The 14,951-nt window shown below is 39.1% G+C and overlaps 2 protein-coding genes across 3 annotated transcripts in view; both read left to right on the top strand.

Annotated features, from left to right (window-relative positions):
• prkcea (protein kinase C, epsilon a) overlaps positions 1 to 2,777 on the top strand; it is a 39,470-nt gene extending 36,693 nt beyond the window's left edge. Inside the window, exon 15 of the mRNA XM_078279256.1 lies at positions 960 to 2,777. Within this exon, the coding sequence (XP_078135382.1) occupies positions 960 to 1,109 (150 nt within the window). The 3' untranslated portion in view covers positions 1,110 to 2,777. The remainder of the gene's footprint in view (positions 1 to 959) is intronic.
• A 221-nt stretch (positions 2,778 to 2,998) lies between these two features.
• On the top strand, positions 2,999 to 9,032 carry epas1a (endothelial PAS domain protein 1a). Of its 2 annotated transcripts, none has more exons than XM_078279180.1 (9): positions 2,999 to 3,251; positions 4,249 to 4,415; positions 5,338 to 5,585; positions 5,722 to 5,806; positions 6,007 to 6,104; positions 6,205 to 6,368; positions 7,638 to 7,744; positions 7,820 to 7,988; positions 8,843 to 9,032. In XM_078279180.1, the coding sequence occupies exons 1-9, from the start codon at positions 3,226 to 3,228 to the stop codon at positions 8,904 to 8,906; spliced, it is 1,128 nt and encodes a 375-aa protein (XP_078135306.1). In that variant the 5' UTR covers positions 2,999 to 3,225; the 3' UTR covers positions 8,907 to 9,032. The 2 variants fall into 2 exon arrangements, with proteins under 2 accessions (XP_078135306.1, XP_078135305.1); XM_078279179.1 differs by having other exon boundaries at positions 6,004 to 6,104.
• The last annotated feature ends 5,919 nt before the right edge of the window (positions 9,033 to 14,951 follow it).

The raw sequence follows: 14,951 nt of genomic DNA, 5'->3' as shown, positions 1-14,951 counted from the left end.
AGCACACACTAATGTTTTATTACCTCTAAATCTGTGAACTGTGACGATCTATTGGTTTTCATTTACTTATAGATGCATGTATCCTCATTTAAGGCTATTTATTTAGTTTTTTACGAACTTTTAGTAAAACAAAAGTTGTGTCCTGTTGCAAGAACACCCGGTTTACAGTAAAACGAGGTCCTCTTGTGGCAAAAACAGCTCACAAAACCTTTATAGTGATGGAAAAAAGAGAGAAAAAAATGCAAATTAGTCACTACTCATGTAGCAGTTAGTTATATAGCCTCACTTTGAATCATACATTTGCTCTTTTTAGGCTATATTTCATTTTAGTAAAATGAATGTATGGTTGCTTTGTGTAAAGACTAAATTAAACCCTGATGCATTCAGGAAATGTGTTAAATATTTTGTTAAATATTGAAAATATATTGTGAAAAAACATATTTACATTCCTCAAATTGTTTTGTTATCGTATCAGGTATTACTGTAGGTTTTGCCACTGGTATTGAAATATTTTAAACAACAATACAGAACTTAATGTCTGAGGAAGCAGGAAAGTACAACATTACAATATTTCACAATAAAATGCAAAAGCAAAGATAAGAGGAAAGTCTCCAAAAAAAATGTATTTAAAGTAAATAAAGATGAATAATTAAATTATTCAATGCAGTAAAAATGCATGTTTCCATACTGTTAGTTAGCTTATGACCCCTGATATTTATCTCGCAAACCCCTGAATGTGGTGCCCATCCCCATGTTGGAAACCACTGTTGTAGAATTGGTTGCCTTACATGTAGGTACAGTAACAATATGCATGTGTGTTATCTTCACAGAAAAGGCAGTAAGTCTCAGCAGTCAGAAGGTGTCGCTCTAATGTCACCTTTAAAGCACTAGCTTGTTGTGAAGTTTCTTCCTCTGACGTCCCTTTCTCCGTGTGTGTGTGTGTGTGTGTGTCTCTGCAGAAGACCAAGCGAGATGTGAATAACTTTGACCAGGACTTCACCAAGGAGGACCCTGTGTTGACCCCCACGGACGAGGCCATCATTCGACAGATCAACCAGGAGGAGTTCAAAGACTTCTCCTACTGCGCCCCCGAGGAGGCGCAGACCTAACACACACAAACACACACACTGATCAAACACTAAACACTAAACCTGGCACGCACGGATGCACACATTGCTGACACTCATACATGTGTAGAACCATGAATCCCTTTACAAAACACACACACACACACACACACACACACACACACACACATACACGCACGTGCACACAGTCAATCCTTTACTTTGAAGCTATTGGTTGTTGTTACTTTTTGGAATATTCTTTACTTGCATTGTGTTGTTCTTGTTGCCTGGGGTTTATTATGACTATAAATATGACTATGAATATAGATTTACACACTTGCACATGCTCTCACAAACATTCCCACACTGCACACTTTTAATGCAGATTTACACACAAACAAACACGACAATCCGAAGTTTTACTCACAAACACAAACATGCTCACTGCACATGCTCAGACAACCAAAACACACACGCACACACACTTACACTGCTTCTCTCCCCAGCACCAGGACTGTACAGTGGGTGCTGGGTGCAGAGGCCTGTATATAGCCTGTGTTGAGTGGCTGTATCGTGTTGGTATTGTCTGCTAGTAAAGGAGAGTTGTGGCGCATGGACAAGCACCCTACCTGTGTTATTACTGTCCTTATTGTGGACCAGTTAGGGCTAAATACCCTTTGTGCAATATGCTGACTATCTATATATTTTATTTGTTTTTTCATGTGTTATTTTTGTCTTTTTTTCTCCTCAAAATGTGTTTTTGTGTATGATTGAAATCTTGCGCTCATCATCCTCCTGTTTCGTGTATAACGAGAATGTCGAGCTTACAGGTTACAGGCTATAGAACTAATTATGTGGCGCAGAGTGTTACAGGCGGCCTGTGTAGCAGCATAAAGCCCAATTTCCAGCTATTTCATCCATCTGCTAGTTTCAGAGTCTGTGTCTATCCTGCCGGTGTGAATGTACTGGCCCATGGGCGGTTTTTTTTGTCGTGAATGTACATATTCGTAAGTGAATGCTTGAATTTTCTTTCTCCCTTTCGGTGTGTGACTTTTTATCCTCAGCATTTTTGTTTCTATAGTTACCATCAGTGTTTTCAGCCCCCCCCATCCTTCCCCTCTTCTCCAAAGCACCAATTCCCTTTTCCTGCCTCCAGCAGCCGTCACTCAGCCAAAACCACTTGCTTTTCTGACTTTTGCTATTATTTTTCAAGAATGGCTTTTCTTTCTTATTGCTCTTTCTTTTTTATTATAGTTATTATTATTATTATTATTATTATTATTATTATTGTAAAGTGTATCTGGAGGAAATCTTTGTGTATAAAACTATAACTATACTATAATAGGTCTGTTACAGTCGGGCGAAAAAGAAATGTGGAAAACCAGCAGCTGAATTACCTCTCATTTCCAACACACACACAAACAAAACACCACATACAGACTCTCTCCTTTGCCTCCTTCCTCTTCTTCTCTTTCTTTCAAACACACATACATGCACTCACAGTGAAGGACTGTTGTTGCTTGTACTGTACAGTGATCTGAAGGCGAGCTGGTTGCTCTGTGTGCAGTAAAATCGGTGTGTAGTGAAGCTTTGTGCACCCAGGGGTAGGGCTGTTCCTGGTCACACTATCTTACTCTGTGCCAAAATGTAGTGCAACAGCCAGGCTATTCCTGTCTGGTCTGATTCCAATAAAACACTGAGCTGTCTACATCCCTTTCAGACTCATCTGTGTTGTCTTTCCTTCCTCGTTTCTATCGATTCTCACCTGCTGCTGTTCAGAGGCAGATCTGTTCTGTGGGATGCTTCAAAGTTTGTGTGAGAGAAGGGGAGGGGGGAGTGGAGAGAAGGGAGGAAGGGGAGGGGAGGGTGATGCTTTTCCTGGCCAGCTGACCTATCATCATGCTCAGTTTTGGAGGCCCTGTGCACATGCGGAGGGGAGAGGAGACACTCGCTGTTGAAGTCATCTGTGCTGCAGAGGACCACTTGCCTTGTGACATTTGGCACCACTAATTGCCTCTCTGATTAATTAGACTACCTGTGATGGTGCAAATTGTAGCAGGGAGATTCCCTGCTGTGCTGTGAACTGCTGCCTCCATCTCTTTTTGTGTCCTGAATCAACGTTCACCATGGTACCGGGTAGAGATGCCTGTTGGACACGATGACGGCCGACAAGGAGAAGAGAAGGTAAAGCTGCATGTTGCTTTGGAATATTTTGATAACCATCTTCACAGTGTATCTGATATGTTTTGCAAAAAAAAATATTTTTTTGGCTTTAATTGAATTGTTTCTATGACAGTTGGTGATGAGCCCAAAGCTGGTGGTGTGGCCACGCTGGGCATCTAGAGTTCAATCTTGACCAGAATGCACTATTGCCCTTCCCCATCTGTTCATCAGTGGTGGAATAACTACTCAAATCCTTTAAAGAAAAGTAAAAGTAACAATACCACAATAAAATAATGCAAGTAAAACCCCTGCAAGTAAAAGTAAAAAAAGTATTCTATCAAAAGTAAAAGTAAGCATGCTCATGGAAGCATGAAAACCTAAAATTGGAGATTTTGTAACTCACCAGTGTTATCTTAGTTGACGTATAACATGCTTCTCTTCATGTTGACAAATGATCTACAATCTCATCAGATAATATCAAAAAGTCCTTGTGTCATCAAGCTGAAACAGCTGAAACATGAATTTTTTTCAGAGTTCCTGCAAAGTTTTATCAGTTTTAGTTCATGTTGAAGGTAGAATCTGAATCTGCAAAGTTACAGTTGTATAGTGAGCAAAATGTACAGTAAAGAGTATTTCTTTCTGAAATGTAGTACCTCAAAGAGTCTTTGAGTAAATGCATCTTGCTATCTTGCACCTTTTGCAATTCTCTCTTTGACTCTGGAACTCTGGACTTTGGAAATCATTTAAGTAATCTTTAACAAAAAAAACAAAACAAAAAACAAACCTGTTATTATGTTTAGTACAACAAAAGTAAAGTTACAATTTTAACCACGGCATCATAATGTTGTGTTTCTTCTGTATTCATATAGGGACATGTAGTGTCAGTGGCAATGCAGTGTGAGTTTATATTGACTTTATTGTATTTAATGTCATTTTCATTCCATAAAGAAATCCATTTCAATGTTATTGAGATGATTTGAGTCATGATGATTTTTCTCCTGACCTGTGTCCTCTGCAGGGTGCTCAGCCGCGACGCAGCCAGAAGGAGACGACAGGTGGAGTCTGAGGTGTTTGTAGAGTTGTCTCGCCTCCTGCCGCTCCAACAGTCTGTCCAAGATCACCTGGACAAGCCCTCAGTCATTCGCCTCACCCTCAGCTACATACGCATGCACACACTGCTCAAAGGTACAAACGGTCATCACACATGTTGGGGGGGGGGGGGGAGCTTGCTTTGAACATAGGTAACCATCTAACACCATAATTGGTCAAAAGATCAAAAAATACTTTCAGCCTCATGGTTAAGGGCATGTGTCAAAACGAATCTATCTGTCATTGAGCACATTTATCGTATCCATTCAGAATAGTAATATGCATATAATGACAACAAATAAAATAGCAACCCAAAACCGATCTTACTATACTTATTAACGCAAACAGAAATGAAGTAAGTTAAACAAAATAACATATTTTTCACTTACGAGGGACTTTGAATATTTGGTTAAGTCACAATGATGTGATGTCTGCATGCTCAGTCAATACCAATCAATACCTTATAAAGATCCATTAGGTTTGCTGAAAGTTTGGGAATTTACAGATGTTAAAATATGGCAGGTTCCCATCATTTTTCAAGAGTTGTACAATACATACAACTTTAAAGGAATTTATGGTAAAGTGTCCAACATGTTTTGTATTTTAAATTGAACCTTTGAATGTATCTGTGCAACGAACTTTAAAAATAAGATATAGGCATCAAAGTACTCTGAAGTATAATTGAAATGTACTTTTTTTCAGAATGGTATCTACTGCTTCAGAAAAAAAACAATCAGTTTATTGTGGTAAACTTTAATCGCAAGAGTGGTGGGTTTGGGAAAGGTGTTAACGCACGCACGCACGCACGCACACACACACACACGCACACACACAGACAGACACACACAGACAGACACACACAGACACACACACACACACACACACACACACACACACACACAGTCTGTAGTCTACAACATCCACAATGCACCGAGTAGTTTCATGAAAGGAACTATTTACTGTTAAAAAAACAGACAGCACAACCAATAAAACAACTTCCTTTTTTGCACTGTTTTAGGGAAGACTGGGACAAAAGAGGAGGCCAGTCACGCAGTAAAATGTGGACAAGTAATGGAAAGTGGACAGGAATGGCGAGGGTGTGACAGAGGACGTGACGATGAGGAGAAAAAAACTGATAATGTGGAGGCCTCGGAGGAGATGAACATGTTCCTGAAGATCCTGGAGGGATTTCTGATGGTCCTGTCCACTGAGGGAGACATGATCTACCTGTCTGACAACGTCAGCAAGTACATGGGCTTGACACAGGTACACACACACACACACACACACACACACACACACACACACACACACACACACACATTTCTACACAAATGATGTAATGGTATACATTTAGGATGTGGGATTTGAAGATGAATATGAATTTCATTTTTTCTGACAGACTGAGCTGATGGGACACAATATTTTCGAGTTTACTCACCCTTGTGACCATGAAGAAATCAGAAATAACCTACGTCTAACAGCAGGTGTGTGTGTGTGTGTGTGTGTGTGTGTGTGTGTGTGTGTGTGTGTGTGCGTATGTGAGCATCGAGGATGGTTGGCAGCAAGAATCTATGTTCAGTTTTGGTTGTATATCCTGTGGTTGTGTGTTTTTTTTTTTAAGAGATCATACAGATTTGAAAAGATTTATCCCTGTAGCTTATTAAATCGCTTGTTTTTTTAGAAGAAGTTTGGTGCGGTGCAAAGAGGGACTTTGTCATGAGGATAAAAGGTGCTCTGACACACAGAGGAAGAAGCTCTAACCTCAAGTCAGCTACGTGGAAGGTTGGTGTGAAGCAAATCCACAACATTGTCAAGCAGCTAACAGTTTCTGATAATATGTATTTGGCTTAGTTTGAATCCCACTCTCTCTCTCTGGTTTAAGGTTCTCCACTGTCAGGGTCGAGCAAAGGTGTGTGTCGCCCCATCATCAGTTTCCTGCCTGCTGCTGACCTGCCAGCCTCTGCCCCTCTCACACACACTTTTCAGCACACACACCTTTACCAGCCAGCACAGCATGGACATGAGGTTCACTTACTGTGACCAGAGGTGATTTACACAAATGTATACATACACATTTGACAGTACACACGCATATACAACTTAATACTTATTTAAATAGGCAGCCTTGGTGCAGTTACCAACCATCGTGTATCCTTAGTTCTTGTGAATAGGATAAAATGTTATATTATTTGAGTAAAGCAACAGCTGATTGCAAAAACCCAAATGGAAGTAGTGTTACCCTGCTCATTTTTTACTTCAACAAAGTGGTGTAAGTGTTTTAGAAGAAGCCTTTAAAAAGCACTCTACAATGTCTTTTATTTCCACATCATGTAGCATGGAAGCGTTGTTAGGTCATTTGGCAATGTACGTTATGAAACTATTAAGAAAAAGGAAGGGGAATTCTTAAACGTAATGCTCATTCCTTTTATGACTAATCTGTGCTGCACTGACAGATTCACAGGTTCCAGTGTCAGTGCTTGTGTTTGACATGAATAAAACATCTTTAAATGCACTTATTGTAAGTCACTTTGGATAAAGGCATCAGCTAAATGAATGTAAAGTAATGTTTGATGCATATGCTTTTCAAAAATGTTCTCTTTCTGGCATGAGTCATAGTTTTGATTAGTTACTGCCGAAATGAAATTGAAATAAATATCATAACTTATAGTTTTATACACGGTAATGTATATTTACTACACAAAGAAGCATCTTGTGTATCTTGTGCTGTTAAGCCAAACATTACTCCAGCCCACTCAAACTTTATTTTAGTGGTGATCTCAAAGTTTCCGAAGATACCAATATGTCAGGCTAAATTTTGACGAAAAGTGTAGAATCATGCACAAGACGCCTAGAATGTATCCGTTTGATGGATTGATGCAGCTGTTAAAAATATTGAGGTTGAATCTTTCTCTCAGTATAAACATTATAGTTTCCTTGAAGATCTGAAACAAGCTGATACAGAATGAGTGTGAAATAAGACGATTTTAACGTCATTCAAGCTGCTAAAAGAAAACTGGATTTTAAGGGGTTAATTTAGCATGAGAAAAATGAAAAAAAATCTTTAAGAGCTTTAACTGTTCCCTTTTTACCTTCCCCTTTTTTTAATTTCAGAGCTGCGTATGCATAATATCAGTGAACCTTAAACTTGTTTGTGGCTGCTGCTTAATAAGTAAAACTAAGTCAATTGGTGGGACGAAGTTTGAACAGTAACTAAGTCATAAACATTAGTTCATGCTTAAAGACTGCCTTTATCAGGCAGTATTTTTGTAAGATAAATTCATATTGTCACGTCTTTGTGGGTTTGTGTTTTTGCAGAATGACTCTGCTTTTAGGTTACAGTACAGAGGAGCTGCTGGGCCGTTCCATCTATGATCTCTGTCACATACTGGACACAAACTGTTTGACCAAAAACCATCTCAACTGTAAGTAGTGATGCACACATACACATATTACACATCTGTTAATATCTAATTTCACATCTCTCTCACTTTCTGCAGTGTGTTTAAAGAGTCAGTCAGTCAGTGGTCAGTACAGGATGCTGGTGAGAGGTGGTGGTTACGTCTGGGTGGAGAGTCACAGTGCTGTCATCCCCAGCGTACGATCCTCCAAGTTCAGGCCTGGGACCCACCAGCCGCTCTGCATCCTCTGTGTTACCTATGTCCTCAGGTGTGTGTGTAAAGCTTAGTCCATCTCATTGAACGTTTTATGGAGGATGGCAATGTTGGTTGGTCCACCACGTTAGTCCAGACAGAAAAAAACTGACGGATTAAGCTTTGTATAGACAATCATGTTCACAGGAGGATGAATCCTACTGACTTTTGTCGATCCCCTGATTTTTTCCTCCAGCGCCTCCATGAGATTCACATTCTGGTTTTCTGTGAAATTTCTATTCAACTTTTGGATGGATGGCCATGCCATTTGGCTCAAACATTCATGTTTCCCTCAAGATTAATTAAAATCAGTTTGGTGATCTCCTGACCTTCCATTAAGCCACATCATCACGCCAACATTTCAATTTGTCCATTATTTTGGTTTATGACCAAATACCTGCAATCACATTCTCATCAGCCTCAGCTTTACTTTGTGTTTAGTGCTAAATAGCAAATGTTAGCATGCTAACACGCTAGACTAGCATTGTGAATATGGTAAACATTATACCTGCTAAACACCTGCATGTTAGCATTAAGCTCAATGCATTACAGCCTCACAGAGCCGCTAGCATGGCTCTAGTCTCTTAGTCTTGTTGTTTCAAGCGTGGACTGTTTGGTAAAACTTTCTTTGTTGGTGTGTACTGACGTACAAGATTTGAGAGTCAGCTGCCAAACAAACACCTGCTCAACATAAGAAATGTGCCATGTTTACTGTACGCTATCCTTTTGCGAGACTTGTGTCCATGATGATGAAGGTCCCCTAAACTTTACAAAGTAGTCATTTGCACCCAAACCATGATATTGTCCTTAACCTAACCAAACAATAACCAGACCAAATGGTTTAATGCTGTATTCATGTGTGTCTCACAGTGGAGTGGAGGAGCCGTCTCTGCAGCTCTCTTTGGACCAGACTGTCCACAGATGTTTGAGATGAAACTTGAGTCTGGAGAAAAGTCTGCAAAACCCTCATCCTCAAAGAAACAACAACAATCAGTCCGTGAATTCTTAGTAGTTATTTTCGTTGATCTAACTTTTATTAAATATTAAACTTTCTAATTCATAACAACTTGCTGTGTGGTTTTGTGAACCACTGATGTTTCTGATGTAGCCTATAGTATTTGGATATAGCTCCAAATATTTGAACTGTCAGAACCGTTGACAACCACGAGACAATTAAACCAAACCTTGGGAAAATATTGTACATTTTAAGCAGGTTGTAGCATCAGGTTTTGATAGATCAGGCAGATAACTACGCTTCAAAGTTTTTGCATAATCGTTGCAGTAGCTTGACTTCTTTCTTCAAATTAAGGAAACTGAAAGCTTTAGGTGTAGATTGTGGTTGACAGGCAGTTGACGGGGCGTAGTGAGTTATAAATTGTTGATGAAAGCAGGCAGTTTGACTTTTTCCTGACCTCTCTGGGCCTGACCTTACTTCCTGTGGGGTTTCCTTCTGTGCCACCTGACACATGGGTGACATCTGACTGTCAGTATACACACACACACACACACACACACACACACACACACACACACACACACACACACACACACACACACACACACACAGAGTATATATAGAGAGATATGCATTGTGCTGATGAGGAGACATGAGCAGACGCAAGTCAAAGCCACAACTTCCTGAATAGAGAAACTCGATAGGAAAGTTCTCGTGGGAACTTTTTCAACTTTTTACCTCTCAGCTTCTAAATACACACACACACACACACACACACACACACACACACACACACACGCTTTACTGGTGTGAAACGGCAGACAATATTACATGGTTTCTTTTAGCACTGTGTGTTGCAACAATCAGTCTCCTCATCGCTTGTTGAAAAAACGTATTCCTCACCTCCTCCTGTACTGTAACAGTGGCTCAGTGATGTCAGGGCTCCAGACTAACTTTTTTCACTAGGAGCACAGTGGCCTTCCAACTGAAAATTTTAGGGGCGCAACCAGAAAATTTAGGGGCACACACCGTAAATCAACATGCTAACCAAATATTCACATTTCTACTAATTTCCACTTATTACTAATAAATACTTTGATAACAGATGCAGGAATTGCAATGTGCTGTTTCAAATTCAGTGTCACTTTTAAAGATGCAACATAGAAGGTTAACCGACAGCACCAAAAAATATATACCAGCTCTAGTCTACAATTTAAATGAATTCAACTTAAAATTAAACATGCATTGTTTAGGCTACTACTGAACCAATATTGGTATCGATACCTGAAATTCGGTTCCGTTACCCAACGGTATCTTTTAGTACCTTTCCCTCTATAATTACAAAACAATTATTTCAGTTGTAAAAATGATTGTCAAACCTATTTATCCTATGTACTTAGAACATTGTTATTTTGTTAGAAATAACACTCTAAAGAAATTAAACAAAAATAAAAATAAAACCCCTCCCTCTCTCCTCCCAAACCCATCCCTATAACATATTAAATTTAATAATTATTAATTTCTTACTCACTGTAACTTTATTCTTGTGTTTGTATATTCTTTTTTAGCCTGTTTTATTTTCATGACCGTTTTTAATTGCTCTTTAATGTTTCATGTAAAGCACCTTGAATTGCCTTGTTGCTGAAAGGTGCTGTAGAAATAAAGTTGCCTTGCCTTACAACCTCAGCCTGTCAGTCAGTCACCACGGCACAGAACCACTGTTGTGCCTGCTTAGGAAGTGTAACGTCAACAGCACTGCGACCGCTTTCGGCTCTCCATTAATATCATATCGCAGCAAACGCTGTCTGCGTGAAGTTTTGAAAAACTGTAACCACACTTGAATCCACTTTATTATTTATTTATCACAAAACTGCAGAGCCGACGTAGTTTGCAACGTCCGCAGCTATGCGTGTGTGTGCGAGTGTGTGTGTTTGTGTCAGAGCTCCGCTCTCTGTCAATTTTCAGAGAGGACAGATAAGCTTAAGCTTACGCGCTCTCAGGTACCGAAATTTCAACGTTTAACGTGTAAAAAAAAAAAGTAAAGTATTTAGGTAATTCTAATGTGTTTCAATCCATGTGTAGTTAGGAGTTAGGACCTAAATAAAAAAGCTGTATTGGAATGCAAGTACAAATTTGAGGTACTTGTACTTTAGTTGAGAATTTCCATGTCTTTATACTTTTACTACTACTGGGCAAATACATCAAAATCTATCTCTATGGCAAAATAACTAAAATATATTTTTTAGTAATTTGGGTCAACCAGCCGTTTAATTTGTCTTTGTTTTAAAATGCCGTTGTTATGGACCTTACGGTAAGACAGACATCAATGTCACTTCTGGATCTCATACTTAAAGGACAATTCCGGCGTAAAACGAACCTAGGGGTTAATAACGGATGTGTACCCACTCTGTCGTTCTCTGGGACATGTTTTCATGCTAATTGATTGTGTTTGTAGCTTGAACGAAGCTAGCGCGGACCGCTGGTTAGCTTACAACGCTAGTATTTGGGGCACAGGGAAAGTAAAAACAAATTGCTATTTATACCACTAAAAAGGTTCAAAATATCACCAAACTTCAATGGTAGCATAGTGAGGGTCCCTACATGTTAACCGAAGCATTGAGAACTTTGTTAGTGTACCGACAGTTTATTGAACGAAGAGCTGCGGGAGCTCCGTGAAAGGGCTACGAGAGAGAGAGAGAGTTATGAGCCTCGTACTTCGGGAAACCAGTCATGACTTACAGCTGGCGATGCCAACTAAAATCAAAAGCAATTTGCACAAAATATCTGAAATAATCGCACCGATGTAAAACATAACTTGTCTAGTTTACTTACTCAGTGGATAACTGTCCATCTTGTCCCTCCGGTCTGGGTCGCGTTCTCCAATTTATTTTCGGGGCATGGAAAAAAGTTTCCCTGTTCATCAGAGAGAGGGAATCTTCAGACTGTACAAAACACTGCGTCTCTTGGGTGTTGCGACGCAACAGGTCCCACTCCGTGCAACACAGATACTCCTGTTTGGTGGCCATAGCTTCACAATGTCCGCAGATACACCACCAGTTTCCCGAAGTATGAGGCTCTGTTGTGGCGTAGCTCTCTCTCTCATAGCCCTTTCACGGAGCTCCCGCAGCTCTTCGTTCAATAAACTGTCGGTAAACTTACAAAGTTCTCAATGCTTCGGTTAACATGCAGGGACCCTCACTATGCTACCGTTGAAGTTTGGTGATATTTGATTTGTTTTTACTTTCCCTGTGCCCCGAATACTAGCGTTGTAAGCTAACCAGCGGTCCGCGCTAGCTTCGTTCAAGCTACAAACACAATCAATTAGCATGAAAACATGTCCCAGAGAACGACAGAGTGGGTACACATCCGTTATTATCCCCTAGGTTCGTTTTGTGCCGGAATTGTCCTTTAAAGACATACATGTGTAATGATATTTTGTATTTAAGGTTTTTTTGCTCAGTTTGGTATAAAAGCTGTGGACGTTAGTGGATTTGTGTTCTCAGGTATGGTTCTCACCCTCACATTATTGCAATCACACTACAGCATGTAGGGAAAGACTCTTGCTCCATCTAGTGTTTAACTGTCGTCAGTTACAGTCTGCATCTTCTGCAAGGTGGCCATATTCCTTACCTAGGACAGTGTTATGTCCTGTATGTCTCACAAGCAGTCACTATGTAGGCTGAAAATGATTCAAAAGACATTCTTGTATATTCTTAAAGAAATATCAGACCACTCCTAGTTTTTCTTAACAGATATTTCAGAGAGCACATTTAACTTCAAAACAAACACTGGTGCAAAATGTGCTCTGCAAAAGCAACTACTCAGGTATCCCATTTAACAGATATAGTAAAATAAAATCACATCACTTGAAATGTGGATTTAACTTTTACCTAGCCATAACTCACTTGTTTATTGTTTATTTATTTGTTATTTGTTTAAGCAAGGATTTGGATACATTAGCTGTTACAGCTTCTCTTCAGGAGAAAATAAAATTACTACAACATGTAAATAAAAGTAAGTGAAAGTTTTAGCAAAACAGGTAATGAATAAAATAAAAAGGTATAGTATTTATAAAATATAATCAGGAACTTACTTAAAAAACCAAACAACCTGAAATGAAACCTTTGCAAGAAAAAGAAGAAGAAAAAAATCTTCTACCAGCTGTTTTAACTCGTAGAGGAATGTGAATATTTGGCATAACTGCAGTCAAAAATAGCCTGACAGTTAATCATTCTTTTTTGTTGCTTATTGGAGGTATTTTAATAGCTTGACCTGATTTGAGACGTTATCGTAATTATGATGATTCAGTTTGGAAAAATAAATGTGTATACTAGATGATAAAGATGATATTAATCATACGGAATGTCAGTTTTAACACACAAAATATGTACATGTGTGTATGAAAACTGGTAATCAAAAGTTAAATCTTTCTAGATACAAATTACCCAAATACATATAATCTGGTAATTAAGTTTATTATCCTGTCCTTGAATATCTCTGAGTCCATCCTTCGTCTCTTTTGATCATTTACAATAATGGTTAACTCCCTGCTCGGTCTCTCTTTGCTTCAAGGGAATAAAAGATGTTTTTTTTTATCAATAATCAGTTTATCCAACCTCGTGATCGCCTAAAAAATATATATTCATGACGTCACAGCAGATTTTGAGTCTTTACTTGGCCAAGGAAAATGAAAGAAGACAAACACGTATGATGCACGTTTTGTTCTCTGAGTTCAAAGTGTTTTCTTTTCTCAAGGATATATTTTACAACAAAGTTGGATTAGTTTGCCGAACAGACATGTTCTGGTTGGTTGTGACTATGCCGGTTTTCAAGGTGACCCTGGCTGTTGTTGAGGGAATTCGTGTCCCTGCACGTTGTTTCAAAAGCCTGATCACTCCAGTATAACCGAGTCTGAGGCACAAGAGGGGCGGAGATAAGAGGTGGTGGAAGTCATGGTGGTGGGTTTAATTTCTAACTAGAATGAGCGACCATTTTAAAGGAGCACAACGGACACAAAAAACAAGCAGGAAGTTGGTCTCATGCATTTCCATAGAAAAGCCCCAAGTAACCTGACTGAACAGGCCCCTGTTTAAGCCTATCCCCAATTCCCTCTCCTTGTACCCTCCTCCCCTCCCTCAGTCACACTCCTATGGTTGGGTGGGTGTTGTCAGGCTGTCAGCCAATGACATGCCAGTGCTCACCCTTTGAAACACAAGCATGATAAATGAATGTGTGTCAGTGCATTGAGGAAAACACAGAGAGGCAGAGATAGGTTAAGGATAAGGATATGATTGAGGATAAACAGAGGCACACAAGCAGAGAAATAGTGGTGGAGTCATGAAGGAGAGATTGTGTAGTTATAATCAAAGGAAAAATAGAGTACTAGTTCATCATGTTTAGTTGAATATTAATTGCCTTTTATTGGGCATATGTTTTATTGTAGAATTGATATAAGGGTATCGAGATGAAGAAAAAGTGAAAAAATGGAAGTGACCTCTGGTGCAGAGTTCAAAGTCCTTTAACTGGATCTCATTTTTGCTTGCTTGAGATCCAGTTTAAGAACCTCATACAGGATTTTTGTATGATGATGCAATGAACAAACAGGCATGAATATAACAGAGATAATATACCCATTTTCTCTATTTGTTTGCTTTAATAAAGTAAAATTGTGCAGTTTTATCACTGGATATCAACTTTTAAGAGACAATAAAGGTCTATGGCCCTATAGTACACAGATAGAACAATGAGGAGATAAGCACTACCATTACTGCATTAGTAATAGTTAAACCTTTCCTTCACTTGTGCCTGTTGCAATGAGCAACATGGGTTACTATAAATACTTTGCCTAACTGACATCAGAGTGACATTTAGATTTACACCAACCAAATCTGCAACAAACCTCTGTGCAATTATTTATATATTTTACATATGTGTAAAAACACACCTAATTGAACCATAATTCAACTTGCTTTTCATATTGTGTAATCATGTGTTTGTACCACTGTTTAAGCATATTGTACCTGC

Source organism: Sander vitreus, chromosome 21 (assembly GCF_031162955.1).
Source record: "Sander vitreus isolate 19-12246 chromosome 21, sanVit1, whole genome shotgun sequence".
NCBI lineage: Eukaryota > Metazoa > Chordata > Actinopteri > Perciformes > Percidae > Sander > Sander vitreus.
Note: the sequence above shows the minus strand (reverse complement) of the source record. Positions and strands in the feature narration are given on the sequence as shown.

Excerpts from the sequence above, each read along its gene's own strand:
- epas1a (XM_078279179.1), top strand. The coding sequence starts at position 3,226 with ATGACGGCCGACAAGGAGAAGAGAAG. Across the intron at positions 5,586-5,721 it reads AGTACATGGGCTTGACACAG|ACTGAGCTGATGGGACACAA; the intron begins GTACACACACAC and ends TTTTTCTGACAG. Across the intron at positions 5,807-6,003 it reads TAACCTACGTCTAACAGCAG|AAGAAGTTTGGTGCGGTGCA; the intron begins GTGTGTGTGTGT and ends TTGTTTTTTTAG.